This window comes from Nomascus leucogenys, chromosome 6, assembly GCF_006542625.1.
Source record: "Nomascus leucogenys isolate Asia chromosome 6, Asia_NLE_v1, whole genome shotgun sequence".
NCBI lineage: Eukaryota > Metazoa > Chordata > Mammalia > Primates > Hylobatidae > Nomascus > Nomascus leucogenys.
In genome coordinates this window covers 31,885,679-31,909,965 of record NC_044386.1, presented here as the reverse complement: position 1 = coordinate 31,909,965, position 24,287 = coordinate 31,885,679, and the positions used below count along the sequence as shown (strand labels likewise).

The window sequence follows — 24,287 nt, the reverse complement described above, 5'->3', positions numbered from 1 at the left end:
AAAAATCCAGTGGAGGCTTCCAAACAGTTAAAAAGACGGCAGATAAAGTGAGAGGCAATTGTGAATTAAAGGATTGTGATTCAACTGCCCCAAAGCGGCTGATACTCGGGGCAGAGCTCAGGGCGAATCCAAGAGCTGGGAAAAAGAAATGATCTGAGACTTTGTGTGAGACAGTGCGGACAACTCATACCAGCTGAGCATAGTACAGGCTAGAAAACCCATCACACTGAAATGCTATTGAACTGATCTTCAGAAGCCACACAGATATGCTTCTGAATACACCAAGAATCAACACCAGAAATGCAAAATGAAACAAGTTTATTTTCTCCAATAACTTCTGTAAATTACAAAGACAAAATACTAAACTACAGCATATAACTTTTCAATATTTAACCAGAGTACTCGTAATAAATACGCATCCGGAAACAAGATAAAAGGCTACACCTTGTCAGGCATCCTACAAAAATGTCTCAAGTTTCATATACTCTGCAGCATTTCTGTGCGGGGGCAGAAGGGGCTGTTTTGTATTTTCTGAAGTGCTGTGACAAAAGGTCCTTTCACATTTCTTTGGAGCATTTTTGAAATTGCTTAACTATAATTAAACAACTTAAGAAAAGTAACACCAAGCTTTAAAGCCATTTTTGCTTTGCTGTCATTGGTCCTTATCCAATACAGATCAACATATCATCCAGCACAGCCAAGCACCCACTGAGGCCAGGCAGCCCTGGGAGATGTGGGCCCTGTCAGAGCAGGCCCTACTTTCAGTTAAATACTTTGGAGAGTCCTGGATTGTCTCTCTCCCTCAAAAAGATTAATGCCATAAGGGAAGCTGCAAGCGTGTTAGAAACATTTTTAACCTGAAAGTAAAGTGAACAGGAATATTTTTTTTCCGAGACCTCTGCTATGCACCATAATATTACCATATCAGGGTTTTTAGCTTCAAAGTTGAAAAACAGGTTGGTACTAACAGTCCTTCCAGAGATCATTTATGGGCGCTGGTAGAGTCAGGGCATTCAAAAACATTCAACGGGTAAAAGGAAGAATTGCTAGATTCAGAAATGCGCTACAATTCTGAAGACACCATGGCTGAAAGTTCTAGGGGTGTTGGTGGCAGCTCATATTAGGTCTGGCCTACATAACTACCTTTTGCTATAGCTGAAAACTTTAAGGAAAAAGTTATATTTTTAAAAAGTCTCAAGCATGGCTACCTAAAAATTATTTTGTTAATATAATCTACTGTAATTTCACTTATTTAGGAGTTTAGATATGAAAACATCTTTATGAGCCAATAAAAATATTACAGAGAAAAAAATACTTTTACAAAAGTTGAGGTTAAGAACTATGAGGCATTTCTTTTGGCTGTAAACACACAGTTTACTGTCCCTTGTTGAAACACAAATGTTTGGATTTCCTGAGCTTCACGGATAACAGCAGGAGGCAAGTTTGCATAGAAAATTTGCAATATGTCAACAATTTACTTAAAAAAAGAACTTTTAAGGACAACTTGCTTTTGTTTTTAAGTTTCATATTTTAGTTAATAGTGCTCATCAAACTGAATATTGATAAGCAGGGTGATGAGATATATAAGGCAGATGGGAAGAAAACATGAATTAGAGTTTTTAAATCCACAGGATATCATGATAAAGGGTTTTAAGCAGATACTTCATAACTAGTGCCATACTAATTTAGTTAGAAATTAAATCATGTTTTGGAATTGAAAGCCAAAGGCAAAAAGAGCTCTCCTGTGCTGAATGGCACTGCCTGAGTACAGGAATGGAGGGAGCATTCACTGCAGGAGGCCTCAGCACATCACTCGGTAGTGATGAAGCCACTCAGCCAGTCAGGTATAGAGGAGGGGGCCCCCCTGCCAGCATCAGGACCAGATCCATGGTGGATCCCAGCTCTGGAATCTGAAGGGATGGCAGGGACTTTCACCTCTGCTGGTTTGAAGTCTCTAAGCAGTTCTGAGGCGGGCAGTCTTCTCCTGGGACAAGTCCTCAGAAACCTTTGGAAAGGGAAGAAGCTACGCTAGGCCACAGTGCATACCACGAATGAGAACAATGGCAGCAGCTGCCAACAACTCTGGATCTAACACAAAGACGGATGACAAGGAGCAGTGTCCTGCCGAGGAATCCACTTTACTTCTTTTGAGACTGGTTTTTACACATGGTAAGGATTTGCTTCAGTACTTTCTGGACATCTTCATCCATCTGGCCCTAGGATATTCAAACACAAGATACTCATTAGAACCTAAATTAAGCCATGGCACTTTCTTCTCTGGGGAATGAGATGGCTGACTGCAATGAAGACCTGGGCTAATTCCCACATCTTTCACAGGAATGTCAGCCCTATAATTTCCCAAATTTATATGAGTCAAAGAAAGGGCCCTGCCTTTATCCAGCTGGAAAATGAGGTGGCACTGTCTACCAAAACCCTCAGCAAAAGCTATCTGGGGTCTCAGTTGCAAATGTGAGTCCAGCAGCCAGAACACCAAGCATCATAGAGCCAAGGCAGCACTGGTAACTAAGAAGATCAGCATTGCTGGAAAATAAAGCCCTGATCCTCCTAGTGGAGGACCACATCGTCCCTCATTCCTCAATAAATGATGGGAGGGCGGGGCGTGGTGGCTCATGCCTGTAATCTCAGCACTTGGGAGGCCAAGGCAGGTGGATTGTTTGAGCTCAGGAGTTTGAGACCAGCCTGGGCAACATGGCAAAGCCCCATCTCTACAAAAAATACAAAAATTAGCCAGGTACAGCGGTGGGTGCCTGTAATCCCACCTACTTGGGAGGCTAAGGTGGGAGGATCACTTGAGCCCATGGGTCGAGGCTACAGTGAGGCGACATTATGCCATTACACTCCAGCCTTCGAGACAGAGTGAGGCCCTGCCTTAAAAGATGGGGCTGTTCCTGGTAAACAGGGCACAAGGCTCCTGACACAGAATCCAAAGCAATGCAAAAGGCATATCCGGGCTTTCCAGTGAAAAGGATTTTCCTCTAATTCTTGTTCATTCTACTGGTTAAATGATGGGAGTTCTGTCAACATGCGCTGCCATATTTCTTTAGGATGTCCAGATACTTCAAGGGGCATTACCATACCTGCACAGCATACAGAAGATGCATTCTGTAAACTGATATGACCTCCTGGTGTTGTTTCTTGCATTCCTGGAAAGGGAATATTTCACATTATTATGAGCTTAGGAGATCTTTAAAGAACAAAAACAAAAAACTGTGAGAAAGCTGCAGCCAAATGCTACCCAAGTGGTCCTCTCCACTTTATGCGAGCTCTGGAAGCTTCTAAAATTGTTGTGGTCTTACTGGCTTGTGTATTTCTGAATACTTGCCAATAATCTTAGGGAAAAAAGTCTTGGTATGTCAACTCTAGAAAAAACCGTATGAAAAGGAGTTATTATCATCCCAAGTTTGGTTTTAAAAATATATGCACTTTGGGCGGCTGAGGTGGGTGATCACTTGAGGTCAGGAGTTTGAGACCAGCCTGGACGACATGGTGAAACCCCGTCTCTACTAAAAATACAAAAATTAGCCAGGCGTAGTAGTCGGTACCTGTAATCCCAGCTACTCAGGAGGCTGAGGCAGGCGAATGGCTTGAACCTGGGAGGCAGAGGTTGCAGTGAGCCGAGATCGCACCACTGCACTCCAGCGTCGGTGACAGAGCAAAACTCTGTCTCAAAAAATACATAGGCCGGGCGCAGTGGGTCACGCCTGTAATCCCAACACTTTGGGAGGCCGAGGCGGGCGGATCACGAGGTCAGGAGATCGAGACCATCCTGGCTAACATGGTGAAACCCCGTCACTACTAAAAAATAGAAAAAATTAGCCAGGCGTGGTGGCGGGCGCCTGTAGTCCCAGCTATTTGAGAGGCTGAGGCAGGAGAATGGCATGAACCCAGGAGGCGGAGCTTGCAGTGAGCCGAGATCACGCCACTGCACTCCAGCCTGGGTGACAGAGCAAGACTGTCTCAAAAAAAAAAAAAAAAAAAAAAAACATATATATATGTGTGTGTGTGTGTGTGTCTGTGTGTTTATATGTATATATGTGTGTATATATGTACACATACTTATGCAAATACAGCTACATTAAATGTAAATACTGCAAGGAAATATATCAAATGTAAAAAGTGATTATCTCAGAGTTATTGAATTGTGGAAAATTAGGAACTTGTTAAGAGTTTTCTGTATTCAACTTTTCTACAATGACCAAATATGTACTAATTTAATTTTTAAAGTCTATTATTTTTAAGAGAATTATTGATTATCCACTATGTGGCCAGTGTTGTATAATCCTTGGGGAGCTCAATTATTTAGCTGTCAGTGTACCAAGGAGGCAAAGAGGGTGGTGGCCCCAATCTCCAGTGGTTCCTCAATACAGCCGCTGATGCTTCTATTTCTCCTTGTTGAGCTATTACTCCAGTCCCTCTCAGTGGCCGTTTCAAGGGTCTTATCTCTGAAACTCCTGTTCTAAGAGCCTGTCCTCCTAATTCATCATGAAAATTGAGACCATCATACATGGATTACTTCAAAAATGTACAAAAGTCCATAATACCCATTCTTCCTTCCCCCGATCAGTGTCAGAATATGAGGTATCTTTCCTGTTATTAAGGGACACTTTAAAACCCGTCCTTTAAGTTTACACCATAAGAAGGCACATTTGGCATTTCTCTCTGTGTTGTTCCCTCCCCACCTTTCAGCAATCCCTGCTCAATTATTTATGATTTTATCTTCTGATCTGTCTTCCTTTCTATCCTTGCTTCTGTCATCATTTGCTTGGCTTCGATATCTGTGTGAATGATCCATCTAACACCTGAACCTCTCAGTTCCTCAACTTCAGCTTTAATAACATGCTCCTCTTTGGTCGTAGCCCTGCCTCTGTCATTACCACCTCTGAAATCTCAACTGAAAGCATTCCACACCCTAACCACCATTTCCCATCTTTCCAGCAAACTTGCTTCAGGCTTCCCCCAACCCCTGCCGTGACTGGTTAGCCCCATCAGATACCTATCTACTGACTCACTTCTCTAGCAGCCATTCTACTGCAGTCCAGATTCTACCCTCCTCCCCACTCCACTGGAATGGTTCTCACCAAGGTTCCTAAAAGCCAGCTAATGCCACATGTCAGTCCTTGCTGAGTAACAAAATATTCTTACTCAGGCCTTCAAGACTCAGCACGAGTATAACTCCCGTAGGAAGCTTTTCATGACTCAGCAAGATTGGGTAGACACATTTCCTTTGTATGCCTACGGTATGCTGGGCATCTCTTTGTTGAAAACTTATATAGAGTATAAACTCCATGAGGGCAAGGGACTGAGTCTTATTTTATATCATCAGCACCATGTATAATACTGATGTATAGTAAGAGTTCAACAAACACACGTTGCATAATTATAAGAATTACTGTATAAACCAATAGCACTTTATCTACAAGTCTGTAATACCATTTTATCAGGAGAAGAATGACCTGCAGAACACAGTAAAGAGCAGCTTCTCCTCCCCTAAGTATCCACCATTGCTAGAGTAGAGCTGTTTCCTCCAAAACTAGCATTGAACTTTGTGGCCAGCCAGAGTAAGGACTGCAGAAATCTGAATTCACTACAGTTAGGTCTATTCTGAAGAAATCATCAAATCCATGTTCTGTTTGTATATGGAAGCTAGAGGCAGTCCAGGACAGACTAACCCTGGACTTTAGGTAGAAAACGTAATGTACCCATGCCAACTCAAACCTTAACAGATATTGTGGAAGCTAAATAATGGCTCTTGAAAGATGTCCACATCCTAATCCCCAGAACCTGTGAATGTTACTTTATATGGCAAAAGGCATCTTGCAGATGCAATTAAGGGTTTTGAGATAGAGAGGGAGATTATCTGGATTATCTAGGTGGGCTTTAGATGTAATCACAAGGGTCCTTATAAGAGGGAGGCAAGAAAATCAAAGGCTGAAGGAGGAGATGGGAAGACTGAGCAGATGCTGGAGTGATGTGCCTCGAAGATGGAGTAAGAGGCCATGAGCCACGGAATGCAGGCAGCCTCTGGTACTGGAAAAGGCAAGAAAATTGATTTTCTCCTACAGTCTCGAGGAGGAACCAGCCCTGCCAACAACTTAAAGTCAGTCCAGTGAAAGTGATTTTGGACTTCTGTTCAATGCAACTATAAAATAATACACTCATGTTGTTTTAAACCAAATTTGTGGTGATTTGTTACAATGGGCCCAGGAAACCAATTTAGATAAGCAAGGGCTTTCCTGGGCGAAATAAGGAGAAGGGCCAAGAAGCAGCTTCAGATATATAGAGATACAACTACTAGAGATCCTGGCCTCTAACAAGAAAAATCTCTTGCCACTGCCAGAGATGAGGAAAGAGTGTTGCAGAAAAAGGAGACGGGGTAAAAAGTTAGGGTATGAGTGAGCACGTAGCCTCCTCCCACTGTCCTGTTGGTTCTTTCCTTCCCAGTGAATATCTGACCCATTGCATTGCTGATAACGACCGGGAATTCCACCAGTGACTCCCTCTTTTGCCCTCACTGAAGAAATCGGTCAACTGCTCATTGAAGTACATTCCTTTGGGCTGGGAATCTTTTTGTTCACGCCCACTTGCCCTAGCAGCTAAGATGGTATGGAATCTGCCAGGCCCTCCACCCCAAACCAGGCAGCAGAAACAAGCCCACTCACCGCCAGCTGGTTCTGGAGCTGTTTGACTTGCTGCTGCAGCGCCTCCAGCTGCTGACTCTGCCTTTTGGATGAGCTTGTTGAGTAGGAGAGCTGGGAGAGGCTGTTCAGGGCCTCCTTCAATTTGGTGACTTCCTTTGACATCTCATTTATCTAGGGGCAAAGGAAAATGGTATTAACAGGCAGTAACATGTCTGCAAAGCAAAATTTCATATATTTCTAAGCCTCAAACATAGTCATCTCTTTTGGCCTCTGGGACTTAAGACTTTGGAACAATTCCCTTTTAATACATTTAAATAAAAAAACTCATAAAATGAAACAGATAACAAAATCAGGCAAACTAACAAAGCCTGCTGCATCCATTAGGTTCAGAAAAAGGCCCTTGAATTACATATTATGTTTTGGTGATGGCAGTAACAAAAGCTGTGATGTTGGTTTCCTACTTTTACTCTTAAAAGGGGTATGATTGAAAAAAAAAAATCAGAATTAAGATTTCAGGTTTTATTTGGAGACAGCTATATTTTGTCCAATACTGCTGACATGGGCGATCAGGAATAAGGCCTAGGAAGCCTGATATCTCTGGACATTTTTCTTTAAACACAACTAACTCCCCACCGTACCCCACCACTCCCTAATCCCTGTTCCCCTGGCTGGTAAAGCTCTTTTGAAACACTCATTACAAAAGAATAGAGTTAAGTAGTCTCCCATGAATGCCATTCGGAACCTCCGAGACAGGGGACTAGAGATGCAGAGCCGATTGAGGCGTGGAACCATCCCCCTGAACTTCCCCTTTGCTTCCCTCCTTCCTCCAGCAGCATGGCCAGCACCATCTCTGTGTCCAGCGCCATCTCAAATTGCTGGGTCCCCACATTCCTCCCCCTTCCTCTCCTATATACCTGTCAAAGGAGGGACCGGCAAGGGTAGCATTTACACTGACTTGAGGGGAAGCTCATGGACCTTCGGGAAGCAGGATTAAGTCTAGGAGTATTTTAGTTTCATATTATGGAGGAATCTGTTCTGAATCCAGAAAAAGAACTTGAAGTTTCAGGTGGATCACAAATACTTTCCAGTTTGCAGGTTCACTTCTGATCCCCAACACTGGCAAAGCTTCTGTAAAATGATTTTTAAAGGACACATATGCACCACATATGTGAAAATGCTTTAGTACAAGGAGAAGTGGCCAAAGATTGATGTTTGCTTATTTATGGTTTTTTAAGGCAGGGTCTCACTCTGTTACCCAGGCTAGAATGCAGTGGTGTTGATATGGCTCATAACAGCCTTGACTTCTAGGGCTCTAGTGATTTTCCTGCCTTAGCCTCTCAAGTGGCTGGGACTACATGCTCATACCACCATGCCTGGCTAATTTTTAAATTTTTTGTACAGATGGGGTCTCACTATGTTGCTGAGGCTGGTCTCAAGCCATCCTCCCATCACGGCCTCCCAAACTACTGGAATTAGAGGAGTGAGCCACTATGCCCAGCAGATGTGTTTTTAAAATATAAATACCCAACAAACTATTCTTTTTTTTTTTTTTTTGAGATGAAGTCTCACTCTGTTGCCCAGGCTGGAGTGCAGTGACCTGATCTTGGCTCACTGCAACCTCCACCTCCTGGGTTCAAGCCATTCTCCTGCCTCAGCCTCCCTAGTAGCTGGGATTGCAGGCGTGTGCCACCATGCCGAGCTAATTTTTGTATTTTTAGTAGAGACGTGGTTTTACCATGTTGGCCAGGCTGGTCTCAAACTCCTGACCTCAAGTGATCTGCCCACCTCGGCCTCCCAGAGTGCTGGGATTACAAGCGTGAGCCACCGCGTCCGGCCAACCCAACAAACTATTCTCAATGTGGCTTTGGTGACAGATAAAGTTCATGTGCAGAGCCTCTGAGCATTCACTCCAGTTTAGTGCCAACACTATAAGTATTTAATATAGTAAAAGCCAAAGAGACTAAGACTTATTGCTAGAAACCCACAGCAGTACAGTTTCACCAACCTTTTTATCTTTATCTTCCTCCAGTTTTGAAGAGCTCTCAGAGTATCTTTTCATTTCTGCAAGTTCTTCCTGAGCTTGCTGGAATTTTTGCAGAAGTTCATTTACTTCTTGCTCTTTGGATTTCAAGAGAGTCTGAATATTTTCCTTTTCTCTTTTCACCTGTGATACCTCACTTCTAATCTGGACAACCTCTGAATGGACCTTCTCTTTCTCTTTCACTGATTCCTTTAATTTTGATGCCAACACACTCACTTCACTCTCTAAGGATGACTGGAGCTTTTCATAGGAAGACCGGGGTACCATTGCATCAGTCATAGCAGCTTTCTCTTCTAAGAGTTGTTTCTCCAGCTTTGCTACTTCCACTTCCTTGCTTGCAAGGTGTTCCTTAAGATTGCTTATTTTTTCTTCCATCTCTTTTGCTGCAGTCCTCAGCGTGGTTATCACTTGCAAATGTTCTGTGATAGAGACAGAGTTCTCTTTCTGTGCATCAACCAGTTGTTTGAGCTGGATCAACTCCTTCAACACTTTTGAATACTGAGACTTCATTTCAGACAGTGCATCTTCTGCTTTAGCCCTGGACACGTTTGTCAATTGCATCAGTTTCTCATGCTCTGCTTTGTGGATATATTCAGCTGTGACGTCCTCTAGAGATTTCCTCTTCCTGTAATCCTCCAGCTCAGCCTGGGCTTCTTTGTACAGCTGTGACAGCTCGCTCACTTGTTTATTGAGTTCATCTATCATCCTATTCATGGCTTCTTTCATGTCCTCAGCTTCATCACTGGCTTCCTGTGTCATCTGACTTTTTAGTGTGTCTTTTAATTTCATGATTTCTTCTTGGGCCTCTTGGTATTTCTCAAACAAAAATGCTTTCTCCTTATTCATATTCTCAATAACAGAGCAATATGAACTTTTCATTTCCTCGTACTCTTCCACAGGTGGCTTAATCACTGTACCTTTCTCCCTCTCTACCAGTTTTTCCTCTAACTCTCTCACTTTCTCTTTATTTCTTTCACTTTCTTCTAGTGCATTCTGCAGATCCTGCTTTAGCACATTTATTTCCTCTTCCGTGACCCTCAGCTCGTGGAAATGTGAATAATTATCCATGCTTTCAGGTGAGACAAGACCGAGTTTCATCTGCTTCTGCACACTAAGGACTTCTTTCATAGCCTCCTCGTATTTGCTCTGAGTTTCTTTAAGTTTCTGGCTGAGGTCAGAGCTGTTCTCTGAAATCTCAGTGTTGTTTAAGGATACCAGTTCTGCCCTTCGAGACTGGAGTTCGACCTGTAGCTGTTTTCTCTCTGCTTCAGAGCTCTCTAATCTCTTCTGTAGATCTTGCAAAATCTCTTGCAGTTGCTGAATTCTGACATCACTGTCAGTAGTGGATTTACCTAAAGAATGTATTAAGACAGATGGAGATGATTTGGAGTCTGGGGGAGAGGTTTCACCAGGTTTTCCCAGGGATGGGCCCAAGTCGGTTTGGGTGGAATGGTATGAGTCAAAGCTTAGGTCTGCTTCCGCCTCCTTGGGTGATTTGGCCTAGGAAAAAAAGCAAGAATTAAATGATAGCAAAGGTCAGGAGATCGAGACCATCCTGGCTAACACAGTGAAGCCCCATCTCTATTAAAAAAAAATACAAAAAATTAGCCAGGCGTGGTGGTGGGCGCCTGTAGTCCCAGCTACTCGGGAGGTTGAGGCAACAGAATGGCGTGAACCCAGGAGGCGGAGCTTGCAGTGAGCCGAGATCGCGCCACTGCACTCCAGCCTGGGCAACAGAGCAAGACTCCGTCTCAAAAAAAAATAAAACAAAAAAATAAAAAAAAGGATACCAAAGGTGTGGTTAGCTAAGCAAGCAACTAGAATGAGAGGAGGAAATCCGCAACTTTGGTACGGGAGAGTAGCATGATCACTTTGCCTGTGTATTCTCATGCCATGAAAAAAGACAGTCTGGGACATGAGTGGGACTAATGACACAAAGCTTGCTTTGGGTTCTATTGGGACAGATGATTTGTGTCACTTTGAAAACACTAAAATTGTTTTCTCTACAAAGCCTCCAATTCAAAAATTTCCTTTATTTCTTATATCATTCTACTTGCCAGGAGGGGTAATCGACATATAGTACAGCTATTTCTTCTTCTTATTTTTTGGTACAGCCATTTCTTATCAAGTTCTTAAACCTGTTAAGTGATCAACTTTACTAAATGAATGGATAATATTATATATATATATATACACACATACACATATATAATTTAAAACAAAATTTCAAGGTATATATAAAATCAAAATATAAAATTTTATATATATAATTATATTATGTATCATTCTATGTATGGAGTATATTTTATATAGAATTTTTATTTCTATCAATTTTGTTTTATTTATATAATTTATTAAACATATAGAATATTTAATACTGATCATACTATGTGTATAATTATTTATAATTTACCAGTTGAATAATTTACAGAAAGAGTTAATGAATAACACTGTCATGAAACAAATAATCTGAAACCATAAGATGCTTAAAGCTAATTTTAAAAAGAAACTAACGCACACATTTAAAACAAAATACATCTGACTACTGAAAAGACCAAGAGCTTGACTCTACAGAATAGTCCGTGATAGCAATCTATTTATATACCTGTAATTTATCTTGTAACTCCTTATTGTGTAAGGTAAGGGAAGCAACTTTTGCTTGCAATAGGGAGAGAAGATCTTGTTGGTCAGCTTCAGAACTTATATCCAATAAGCTATCAGCACCTTGGGAAAGAGAAAGCCATTTAAAATAATATAAAACAATTAAACTCTTATTTCTCTAACCTGAGACAAATTCACTTCCTAGCCTAATCCAGTTCTTCTTCCTGGTCCTAATTATAAAACGCCCTAGCAGCTGGGTGGGTGAACTAAAATTTTCATTTTATATAGAAAGGAAACTGGGGTTTCCTTACTGTGGTGTTGCTAGCACAGTACTAGATACATGTGTATACAAGGCAATTCTGAAAATTGATGAATTTGGTCATATATTTCCTATTCATTTGCTTAAGTGTCATATCTTGGTTGTTTTTGGTTCTTCCCTGTGCCTTGTAAGTCTCAGTTCTGTGAATCGTTTTAGAAATGTCTCTGGAATCTGGTTTATTTCTTTCCCCCTACCACTATTACTGTAGTTCAGACTTTATCACCTTACTTGGAAACTCTGCAAACAGCTTCCCAACAAATCTCTGCCTCTCTCTTCTTCCCAGTGAAACTGTAGCCTGCACAGCAACGTCAGACCAGTCTTCCTAAAACATACTTCGATTGGGTCATTCCTTTGGGTCAAGTGCTTTGTTTTCCCTCCAAAATTAATCTCCAAATTCCTTTATCTGGGTTCAGGCCTCTATGATTTGGCCCCAGTCTACTTCTTCAGGTTCATGACACTGCTACTTTTCTAGATTCCTATTTTCCTTAGATTCATGGTTCCCATCACACCCTCTGCATTCTCAACACACGGCTGATTCTTTCATTCTTTATCCACAGGAATGCCCTGCAGAATCTCTCTGCCTAGAGAATTCTTAAGCATCATGTCAAACTTTGCCCAGTCCTTAAAGCATTCAATGACCACCCTGGCATGAAACTATCTTCTCTTCTCTGAATCCCACAGTAATCCCTGTTGGTAAACCACAACTTTCTGACATCCTAATGATTATCATGTTGAAATTGCAACTTAAGGAGTGGTATTCAAGGTTCTCACTGAGATAGCAAACTTCCTCCAGAATGCAATGCAAGGTACTGCTTCCTTCATCTAGAAAGTCCTACGAAAAGTATGTCAGCTGAACAAAACAATGTGCTTAGTGAAGTAACTGTGTGAATTTCTGGTCCAAACTTAGTATTATAATTACTTTTTGAGATGGAGTCTTGCTCTGTCACCCAAGCTGGAGTGCAGTGGCATGATCTCGGCTCATTGCAACCTCCACCTCCCAGATTCAAGTGATTCTCCTGCGTCAGCTTCCCAAGTAGCTGGGACTACAGGCATGCTCAATAATTAACTATTACATAAAATCTCAATAATTTTATGTAATAGCTAATTTTTGTATTTTTAGTAGAGACAGAGTTTTGCCACGTTGGCCAGGCTGGTCTTGAACTCCCGACCTCAGGTGAGCTGCCCACCTCGGCCTCCCAAAGTGCTGGGATTACAGGTGTGGGCCACCATGCCCAGCTCAAACTCCTTAATTATTATAAGCTAGTAAATACTTTACCCACACCTTGAAAAGCACTGATCTAAATTTTTAATGCTATGCTTTTTGTTTTCTCACAGCCATTTAATGCAAAGATGAAAACTTTAATCTTAACTTGGAAGAATGCAAAATGACCTTTCTTCATAGAAATCCTTGCTTCTCATCATAAGTCTGATGCCTAAATCACAGCTTTCTGAGTTTCCTTGACATGAAGTCTGGTGAGTGTGGAATAAACTAGGGAATTAGGAGCATAAGTGCAATTCTAAGAAATAAAAATTCTAAGATACAGTGAATGGTTTTTAAAGTACCCAATGTAACATTTGTTTAGTTATATTAACATCGATCTCTTCCAGGAATTAGAAAGTTTAATGTTTCTAGGGCTGGGTGTGGTGGCTCATGCCTATAATCCCAGCACTATGGGAGGCCAAGGTGGGAGGATTGCTTGAGCTCAGGAGTTTGAGACCAGCCTGGGCAATACAGTAAGACCCCAATCTCTAAAATAAATCAATAAATACGTAAATAAAAAATATTTCTAGGTTCTGCAAATTAAAGGCTCCAAACACCTATGAAATACACAACAGATTAAGACACTGAATGCTGGAGCAAAAGCGGATCTTTGAAATCGTCTCTTCTACATTTTAAATGGATTCTGAAGATACTATGTTACATTCTTAAAGGGTAAATTCTTAGGAGGCACTCTTATAAGAGACAAAATGAATTAAACCCTGTGATCATAAAGACAATATGATTACATATGACTTCATGAACATTCTTGTCTTTGCGTGTGTCTACTTGAAATCCAAAGTAGAAAAGTTCGATGGGGACAGTCACGGAGGTGGCATGGTGGATTCTCCCTTCATGAAATAATGTGCTGCTCAGCTGCAAAGAGTGGGTTTAGCAGACAGCAGAAGCCTATGGACCTCATCTGAACATAATATTTTTAAATGCGTAAGATAAAATATATAGGCTACAGTAACTTAAGAGCTTATTTGGTAATAATAACGAGATCTGGCAGCAGGTCTAATAACTGCCATAATTTTTAGTAGCAATATTGTAAATATTTCAAGATATCTGCAATAACAGTAAGGTGACAGGAATTCTCTTGGTGACAGAATCACTGGTCTGCTAATACGACTGAGGCTTATTCCCTGTACTCATAATTGAAGGAACTGCTAACATGCAGTTTGGGACAAATGAAAATAAAGATGTATTTTTCAAAATTCAAATTCAGAGACTCTTTAAAATGCAGGTGAAGAAGGCACCCTGAAGTACAGAGCGCTTCAGCTTGTGTGTTACTGGCAGCTCTGTGTGGACATGCTGGCTCGTGACATTTTTACACAGTACCCTAGCTTGGCCTTTGCTCTCTTTAAATGGACATGAAATAGTTTGGTTGAAGGAAAAAAAAACAAAAAACAGATGCTTCCTTATCTTACCTGTAGTACTGTCACTTAGTCTGTCTTTGTTTTCTCGTATAGAACTGATCTCAGCCTATTGAAACACAAAAATGACTTAAAGAACATTTCTCAATGTAACATTGCACGAAAGAATCAAGCAGACTTTCCTCCTTGAGCTTATGCAGAGCAGATCTGGTATTATCCTACTAGAAAAGCAGCTAGAAAATCTCAAAGAAAGAAGATATTTTAAGCTATAAATGAGTAAAAGTGACAATTATCTACTAAGTTTAATTTCTAAAACTTTAGAAGTTCCAGAGGGTATATTCTCTAAATATTTTTCAGAAGTTTCATTTAGTGAGTACAATGCAAATATATTTAAGATTACAATAATTTTATGTAATTGCTAATTTACTGAGTTATGTACTAAAAACTGAGATGGCAAATACTGCTTTCATAATGAAGTCAAAGAGAAGTTCTATATGTATGCATTATACACTGATTGAAATATTTTAAAGCAGACTTTTTAGCTTTATCATTTTATAAGTTATCTGCTATTAAAGTTATTATTAACTTTTCTAAGGGAAATGGTAATAAATATCATACGGTCTCAGATTGGCAATAGATTCCCTAAAGATTTTCTCTAATCCTTTGTCCCTGAATGTCTGTTAATATACTGTTAAAATTCTTGGAATTTCAAAGCCACGATCTCATTTCAAAACATTACAGTGACTTGCTAAAAATTACAATGTGGCATCCGAATGAGCCAGTCAATTATAAGAGAATGTTTCAGCAGAGATACCTTTGTAAAAGCCCAAATGCTAAATAATAAAGTAGCTTATTTTTAGTTAAGTGCTTATCTTTACAAAAAGCAGTCCTTTCACTTTTATAACAAATTTACTTGTTTTTATATTTTCCACTATATAACATATAATAAACTGCATCCATCTAAGTTTACAATTTGAAGAGGTTTTGACAGATGTATACCTATGGAACCAACACTATAGTCAAGATAATCTGTTCATTATGCCTAAAAGTTTCTTCATGCCTCGTTACAACCAGTCCTTGCCCACATCATTCCTAGGCAACCACAACTCTTTTTCTTACATTTCTTAGAGTTCCTATAAATGGAATGTCATCCCGTATGAATTTTTTGGTGGCTGGCTTCTCTCAGCATGATGACTTTACAGATTCAACTATGATGTTACTTGCACTACAGTTCATTCCTCTTTATTGGCAGATAATATTTCATTATATGGGTATATCTCATTATCTTTATTCTCTTGTTCATGGACATTTGGATTGCTTCCAATTTGGAGAGGTTGTGAATAAAGCTGCTACAAACATTTGCATACAAGATTGTGTCTAAACATATAATTTCATTTATTTTGGTAAACACCTATGAGGGGATGGCTGGATCATATATTAGGTTTATATTTAACTTTATTGAAACTTCCAGCTTTCCAAACTGGTAATAGTTATACCATTTTAGATTCCCACCAGCAGGAAATGGAGTTCTAGTTCTGCCACATCCTCAGTCCTCACTTGGTAGTTTCAGTCTTTTTAAATTTTAGCCATTTTAAATAGACATCACTTTTTCTTTTCTTTTTTTTTATTTGAGATGGAGTCTCTGTCGCCCAGGCTGGAGTGCAGTGGCGCAATGTTGGTTCACTGCAACCTCCGCCTCCTGGGTTCAAGCGATTCTCCTGCCTCACCTTCCCAGTAGCTGGGACTACAGGCGCGTGCCACCACACCCGACTAATTTTTTGTATTTTTAGTAGAGATGGGCTTTCACTGTGTTAGCCAGGATGGTCTTGATCTCCTGACCTCGTGATCCACCCGCTTAAGCCTCCTGAAGTGCTGGGATTACAGGCTTAAGCTGTGAGCCACCAAGCCTGGCCTAGATATCACTTTTTTCTCCTCCCTAAGCTAACATAGGAATAAATGTCACTTTTTATCTTGGTTTTTTTGTTTTTTCAGAAATGACAGTCTGTTATACTCTACCTCTGAAAAATAATAATTTGTGATATTATTCTTTGGATTGCGTTGCTTCTTTGAGGCACAGTCATATCAGAAGATATTATCATACTAACTGTAAGAGTATAGTTGCCTTGTCTTACATAGAAATTCATCTGAAGAGTTTATTAGTAAAGTCTAAAGTGAGGGAAATGATAAGTTGATAGAATCTGTTTCAGATTAATGTGTATCCAAGTTAAAAGAAAACATCTTTAGTAATTCTAAATAAGGGAAGGTAAGTAAATATAAAATATTGAAATTTCATGTTGACAATTATAAATTTTATTTCCCCCTGAGTACAGTTTCTCAGTATGTTAGATAAACAGATATTAAATGGAAATATCCTCCCGCTTCCTTAAAATGTTTTCCAACCACAAATCTACAGAACCAGGTGGATAAGACCTAATGGATTTTCTAACATTTGTAAAATAAATACATATTACTTTTATAGTCAGGAAAAAAACTAACTATACAATTCTCAGTAAGACAACAGAGATTAACACAAGTTTCTGTCTCTTTGATTGGAATTAATATAAACTTAATTGGGTAAGAAGACTGGTTATCTAGTAAGTTCTTATCTTTGTCTCTTTTTAAAAAAACTTTAGCACTTTGTATTTGGAGCAATTTAAGATTTACAAAAAAGTTGCAAGATAGAAACCTTCACTTATTTCTCCTAATGTTTACAACAGATGTAGCCATTATACATTTGTCAATTGGTAAATTACTACTATCTAAATTACAGCTTTATTCAAATTGTGCCAGTTTTTCGAATAATGGCCTTTTTCTGTCCCAGGATCCAATCTAGAATATTTCATTATAAATAGAGAAGTTCCTGAAATATAATTTTTGGCATTTCCTCAATATTCTGCATTCAGGAAAGAATGAGGAGAATAACAGGTAGAAGCTGGTAACTTCCACACCTTATTTTTGAAAAAGTTAATTTATTTTTTAGTTGACAAATAACAGTTGTATGTATTTATCATGTACATCATGATGTCTGCAAATACTTACATAATGTGAAATGGCCATGGAGCTAATTAATCTCACACACTTATCATTTTTTGTGATGAAAACACTTAAAATCTACTCTCTGAGTGATTTTCAGAATCCACTGCGTTGTTATTAACTATAGTCACCATGTCGTACCATGGATCTCTTGAACTTATTCCTTTTATCTGGATGAAATGTTGTATCCTCTAGCCAACATCTCCCCAACACCTCCCACCACTCCCCCAATTATCATTCTACTCTCTGCTTCTATGGGTTCAACTTTTTTAGATTCCATATAAGTAAACTTTGTCCCTGCTCCCCACCATAAGACACTCGCTCTGTCACCCACACTGGAGTGCAGTGGCCCAATCTTGGCTCACTGCAACCTCTGCCTCCTGGGTTCAAGTAATTCTCCTGCCTCAGCCTCCTGAGTAGCTGGGACTACAGGCACCTGCCACCACGCCCAACTAATTTTTGTATTTTTTTCTTTTTTTTTTTTTTTTTTTTTTGAGATGGAGTCTCGCCCTGTTGCCAGGCTAGAGTGCAGTGGCGCGATCTCGGCTCACCGCAATCTCTGCCTCTTGGGTTCAAGTGGTTCTCCTGCATCAGCCTCCTAAGTAGCTGGGATTAAAGGCGCGCACCATCATGCCCAGCTAATTTTTGTACTTTTAGCAGAGACGGGGTTTCACCATGTTGGGCAGGATGGTCTCGATCTCTTGACCTCGTGATCCACCTGCTTCAGCCTCCCAAAGTGCTGGGATTACAGGCGTGAGCCACCAGCCCCGGCCTAGTTTTTGTATTTTTAGTAGAGTTAGGGTTTCGCCTTGCTGGCCAAGCTGGTCTTGAACTCCTGACCTCAGGTGATCTGCCCACCTTGGCCTCCCAAAGTGCTGGGATTCCAGGTGTGAGCCACTGCACCCAGCCCTCTTGTCTCTTTTTTTTTTTTAAATGAAGAAAATCAATTATTGGTTTGTAAATTTAATTTATTCACTCCATTATTTTTTTAAAAATTTTAAATTATTATGGATACAAACTAGCTGTATCATTCTTGCTTTATGGGGTCCATGCCAGAAAAAATAATCAAGGGGTACTTTATGGTGAAAAGGTTGTGAACCAATGATTCAGAAGTATATTCTGTTTTTCCCAGTATTATATAACTTAAAGCAAGTCTATCATGTATCTTAAAATACAGTAACAAAACTGAATACAGAAAGGAAATACCTTGAAGGGTGGTTCAGCAAAAAATACTGATTCCTTTCCCGATAGTGGTGTCGAAGTTATTGATCTTGGGGAGGAGACATCACTCAACTAAAAAAGAAACAAAATGAAAATCATCAATAAAGAATGTATCTTCAAATTCCTCTTCTCCAGTGCCGAAGAATCAACCTGTTTAACCAATGCAATGAAATCTAACGGTAAGTATCCTTGGCATCAATTAATTCAAGGGTAGAATATTTTCAATGCAATTCAGCTACTTCAAATACTTTCTGAAAGTTTACAGAATATAACTTTGCTCCTATATTAGAATCACTTTTTAAAAAATCTATAAAACTTCGATTGCAGGTTAAGAATATTAATAAGTATGCTAACATACATTTAAAAAATACTTATGAGATGAACTATTCCTCCCTATTTAAATATGGATTATTCTCTTTATGGCCTATGAATTTTTAAATAACAAATCTCGATGTGTTTTTACCTGCCATTACATAGATTACCTTGCTTCCTCCTCTAGGCAATGGTCACTATAAAGCTCAGAAATGAAAACTACTTTTAATATTAGCCAACTTTAAAAGCAATTAGAAAGGCAAATATATTTTAGCAATGTTTTAAGAAACCAACTGAAATTCATTTTCAACTAATTGCCTCACTGGCTACTCATTCTCCCACTCCTTACTAGATCTTTTAACAGAAGGAACGAAAAATAAATTGAACTTATCTTAAGGGAAAGTTTCTGTGATAAGATTTTGAGAAATTTCCTTGAGACTTTTCAAAAAGAGTCTACTCGATTCTACTGTTTTTTTAAAAATAGATAAGAATCAACATTATTTCCATACTAATCATCAAAATCCTTCTTATCACAATTTGTAATTTAAAACTGCTAAGGAAAATTTTAAATATGCACTTAAAGGTCAGTTCTAAAACATTCCTTTTTGGCCTAAACAAAATGACAAATTTATGGCTTTCTTGTGGTGCGTTTATTGATTGTTGGTTTGCTTTTGTTTTTACCTGGGTAGGACTCATAGGAGGTGGTGGAGCTTTGCGTTTTTTTGGAGTTCCACTTCTTTCTGAGCTTATTTTAGAGACTTGGTCATGCTGAAAGTTATCACAGTCCAAAGAATGGAGGTGGGTTAGTTTGGTTAGTAAAGTCTGGGCAAGTAGCTTTATCAAACACATGAGAAAAACCTCAAAAGTTCATGCATTTCTTACTTTATCAAAATCTGAAATCTGCTACCAACATAAAAATAAATAATATGCATGCGCAAGTATTCTCCTAGCAGCCCATGCTTTAATAGCAAGAAAATAAAAACACATGAGACAAAACCAGATTAGGTTGGTGTGGAGAACTGGGAAAGTAGAGGCTGAGGTCTACTACAACTTAGAATCCAGAATACAATCATAGCCAGCTTTCTGTATTAATGAAAAGCAATGGTATTTCCCGCACATCTGCATTACTTCCATTCCTTTTTTTAAAGACTATAAATATGAGGGAAAGGGATAACTTCATTTTCGAAGGTTACTGATAAGTAATACAGTTAGCACATAAATTCAGTATTGAGTATTTGCTGTTTATGATTTCTTCAAGAACGTAGATGTGTAAATAAATAAACAACCAAACATATACTGTTCGTCAAAAAAAACAGATAGTGACAATATATTTTTAGAAAAAAACTACACAATAACAGGGCAAACTCAATTTCTACTTTGTGTAACACTACATGACATTCTAGAAAAACCCTAATTAAAAGAAAAGGCTAAATTCTCTTATTTTCATTAAATAGCTAACATTTTCTGGCTGTAGCTCTGTAGCTCATGTGATATTACAAGTATTTAAAACAGTGTTATTCAGTCACAGAGTTTAAGCCACATCAAACATTTTCACACCAATAGGCAGTATGAGTTAGTACATTTCAGAAAAAGATGAACATATAAGTAGCAAGTTTAAAGTTACATGCTTTTGAAATAAAGCAAATTATTAAGGAAACCTTTACCACCTTTTTTTTTTTTGAGATGGAGTTTCACTCTTGTTGCCCAGGATGGAGTGCAATCGCGCAATCTCAGCTCACCGCAACCTCCGCCTCCCAGGTTCAAGTGATTCTCCTGCCTCAGCCTCCCGAGCAGCTGGGATTACAGGCATGCACCACCATGCCCGGCTAATTTTGTATTTTTAGTAGAGGCGGGGTTTCTCCATGTTGGTCAGGGTGGTCTTGAACTCCCGACCTCAGGTGATCCGCCAGCCTCGGCCTCCCAAAGTGCTGGGATTACAGGCGTGAGCCACTGGCCCAGCAACCTTTAACACCTTATAACAATGACTCATTTATTCAAAGATATTTCAGTCCCTAAGTATTTTCAATATAGTCTTTATTACTTTACTAGTGGACCAGAGTGGTTAAATCTGAACATTTTTAAATTCCCACAAGCATAAATGAAACATAAAAGCCTCCCCCAAAGATAAATACCTGCTTTGGTTTTGTTGGGGTCTTTAAATCTATAGAAGAAAAAGTGAAAAAAAGAACTATAAGAAGCATAATGATTCGTATTCACTTTGGGTTGGGGGATACACACACATACACCATATACAATATTTTTTAACACTCCATTTTTCTGCAAGAATATGTTTAAAAGAATAATAAAATATATCATATTGCACACATTCCTTTATCCTTTGGGGAAAATGGAGTGGATAAACTTAAAACAACATTGGCTATTTTCTTTTACATACCAGCATCCTGAGAGATTTTTGATAATAGAAGGCTTTGAATTCCTGCATTTTCTGAGAGTTTGGAATAATGTAAGGCATTGTGTCCAAGAGAATCTACAAGGTTTAGGTCTGCACCCTTTTTAATTAAGGCTTCCACAACGTTAGAGCTGCCAATCTCGCAGGCCAGCATGAGAGCAGTTCTAAAGGAAAAAAGAGACACAAAATTAGTACTAAGAGAACGTAAAAAGTCTTTCTTGGGAAATCAGTTGTCTTCAAAAAAGAGAAAAGAAGATTAAGTGCAGTTAAACCTTTATTACACTTAATCTTCGGAGAATTCGAAGTGGAATGCAATCAAGATGAAATCAGGTGGTTTTTTTTTTGTTTTAAACTACAGATTAAATCAAAACATTAAACCACATTTAGTCAAACAACATAATCTTCTACACTATTTAGCACAATATGATGGGATTTAATATGGCTGGCATGAATCTTATCCGTGTTTTACCTCAAGCATTTTAAATACCATGTATATTTCTAAGACCATTTCTCCAAAACAACCAATAGGTTTATTTTATTTTGCATAGGAAGTCACAGGACATTGTTTATTCACATTAGCATTTAATAGTCTCCTCACAGACTTAGCCAGCAATGATGTCTGCAGATGTCTGGGGAAAATTGCTTTAAAGTCAACATAGATTCTTGATTATCAGAAACAGTAGAACTTTAAAAAGGTAAGAAGTTAAAAATCCCTTATAACAAATGATCCAAAATATAGCTGTGATATTTTGAAATACCCTCAGAATGTGGATATCACTGAAGTCACATGATTTCTGCCTAATTCTGGAGTACCTTCCACTTTTGTTCCTGGAATTGACATCTGCTCCGTGATCCAGGAGAAAGTGACAGATCTCACTGTGACCATTTTGTACAGCAAGAAGCAGCGGTATATTCCCATCCTAGGAGACAAATTCAGATTTAGATTTTACCTCAGGCACAAAATGCCAGAAGTGCAAAAGTCAGCCCCTGTTTTTTGCACATTTTTCTCCTGACTTGGACTGCTGATCTAATATCTGGTCCATCCTGATATTCTGTACCCCTGTAGAGTCACAATTGTATGTTGGCACAACTCTTGTTATGGAATTTTACTGAATGCTAGCTTTTACATAGGAGCTCCAGCTTCTTGCGGCTACTTGTGCCCTTGGCTATCACTGTTTGGGTGATTGTGAGAGAGGGCAGAACACAAAGTGTGTAAAGGCTCAAGGCAAGTGTACTGGGTATACTGAGGGATGGTGCTGGAGAAAGGAAGGGCGTGTCTCCGCACGACACCAGAAGATCCCACTGCCCTGTAGGCAGCTTATTCCCAGTGCACTAATCATTACATATCCTGCCATTCCACTTTTACCAGAAAGTGTACCCTTTAGTAATCTTGCTATGTATCAAAATATAACATAAATTAAGAGCCTATGTCTGTTACTAACACATGACTAGATAAAGAAATGGATAGAAAGAATAATTATGTCATGACAATTGCAACCCCTTTGGGAAAAAGGAAATCTAGGTCTCCAACTCATATACAAACTATGTCAGGTGGATTAAGCATTTAAACATTACAATATAAAACAAATGAAGAAAAATACTAGAAGAATATACATAAGTATTTTCTGTAATCTTAGGTCTGACACAAACCATAAAGAGAAGCTGTTATTTTGTTTTTTTTCTGGAATATACCCTATAAATCCATCGAGAGTTGAGTTTTAAGGTAGAAGCATTCAATAGGCAAAGGGAAAAGATGTTACAATATATCCAACTATTTAAAAATACAAGTGCTGCTTAAAGATTGAGTGTTGTCATAAAGAATTTCAGACAGATTTCTGGGCACTATCTCTGTGAAGTTATACTACTTTCTGCTTAGGAAGTACTGAACTTCAAGGAATATGAATTTATTTACAGATTCCATTTAGTCACTTCATAGTATCTCCATCAAATATAAGTGTATGCATGTTAGTTCTCATGCTGCAACATGAAATATAACCCCATGACATAACCATGTGATAGGTATATAAATTTATTCCCAAAGTAGCCTGGTGAAGTTAAAATAGCCTAATAGTGGTCTTCAAAGTTGGGAGATTCTAAGTAGAAGATATCCAAGGTGATAGATGGGGTGCAGAATGAAAGTAGTAAAATTTCTATTTAGACTTATTTTTAAAAATCAAGAAATTAAGCTTTATTTGTAATTACATTGATGGTAGAAAACATGTATAGCCATAGAAATAAATATACCTATATAGGAAACATATGCTGCAAAATGTTTTATTAATGTTTTAGAAGCCAATTAACCTTCTTCCCAGTTTAGAAAAAAAAAAAAAAAAAAGTGCAGCTCTCTGCCAGAGCTCATTTAATTTTATATAAACACACTATTTGAGGCTGAAGCAAATCTGACTGATTTTCAATGTGAAAATAAAATATAAAAACTGTTCTTGGAGTTATTTCTAAACAGAACTAATATCAGAATCGTCTGAATCATCAGAATCATCTGTCTCAGAAAAATCGGATTCATCAAATGAATCTTCAGCCAGGAACTCTTTGAGAACGATGTCCAACATCACACATAGGAATGCTATGTCTTCTAGGATTTGACATTTTCAGCGACCGAGAATTACTATATTTTGTAAATGGAAATACCACTACTAAAAACAGAATGCTATAAATAGAATGATGTCTTTTGTTTCCAAAGTCAATATACTAGAGTGATGCGAAAATAGTAATAATAAAAATGAGATATTTTGTGGCAAAGTTATCTTGAGGTAAATGCTGTATTCCCAAACGCCACTGGTGAGTATTCTTGGAGCAAATGGGAAAAGGGTTAAGAATAATACATAAATCCATTTTGCAGAAGAGAATCTAGGTTGAAAAGCAATAGAATTTGCCCAATACTTAGTTGTCTAAAACAGGAGTACCCAACCCAGGGGCTGCAGATCAGTACCAGTCTGTGGCCTGTTAGGATCCGGCTGCACAGCAGGGAGTAAGTGGCAGGCGAGTGGGCATTACTGCCTATAAGATCAGCGGCAGTACTGGATTCTCGTAGAAGCACAA

The 24,287-nt window shown here is 38.9% G+C and overlaps 1 protein-coding gene across 2 annotated transcripts in view; it reads right to left on the bottom strand.

The window, feature by feature from the left end:
- Window positions 1-301: 301 nt before the first annotated feature.
- RAI14 (retinoic acid induced 14) overlaps window positions 302-24,287 on the bottom strand; it is a 145,406-nt gene continuing 121,420 nt past the window's right edge. The window contains exons 7-17 of one of the 2 annotated variants that reach the window (XM_030813956.1): window positions 22,044-22,150; window positions 21,216-21,394; window positions 20,953-20,981; window positions 19,502-19,588; window positions 18,494-18,580; window positions 14,309-14,363; window positions 11,306-11,424; window positions 8,665-10,200; window positions 6,681-6,830; window positions 3,099-3,164; window positions 302-2,216 (exon numbers count right to left, since the gene is read on the bottom strand). In XM_030813956.1, coding sequence (XP_030669816.1) covers window positions 2,139-2,216; window positions 3,099-3,164; window positions 6,681-6,830; window positions 8,665-10,200; window positions 11,306-11,424; window positions 14,309-14,363; window positions 18,494-18,580; window positions 19,502-19,588; window positions 20,953-20,981; window positions 21,216-21,394; window positions 22,044-22,150 — 2,493 coding nt within the window. In that variant the 3' untranslated portion in view covers window positions 302-2,138. The remainder of the gene's footprint in view (window positions 2,217-3,098; window positions 3,165-6,680; window positions 6,831-8,664; window positions 10,201-11,305; window positions 11,425-14,308; window positions 14,364-18,493; window positions 18,581-19,501; window positions 19,589-20,952; window positions 20,982-21,215; window positions 21,395-22,043; window positions 22,151-24,287) is intronic. The other variant, XM_030813957.1, reaches the window with a different exon arrangement.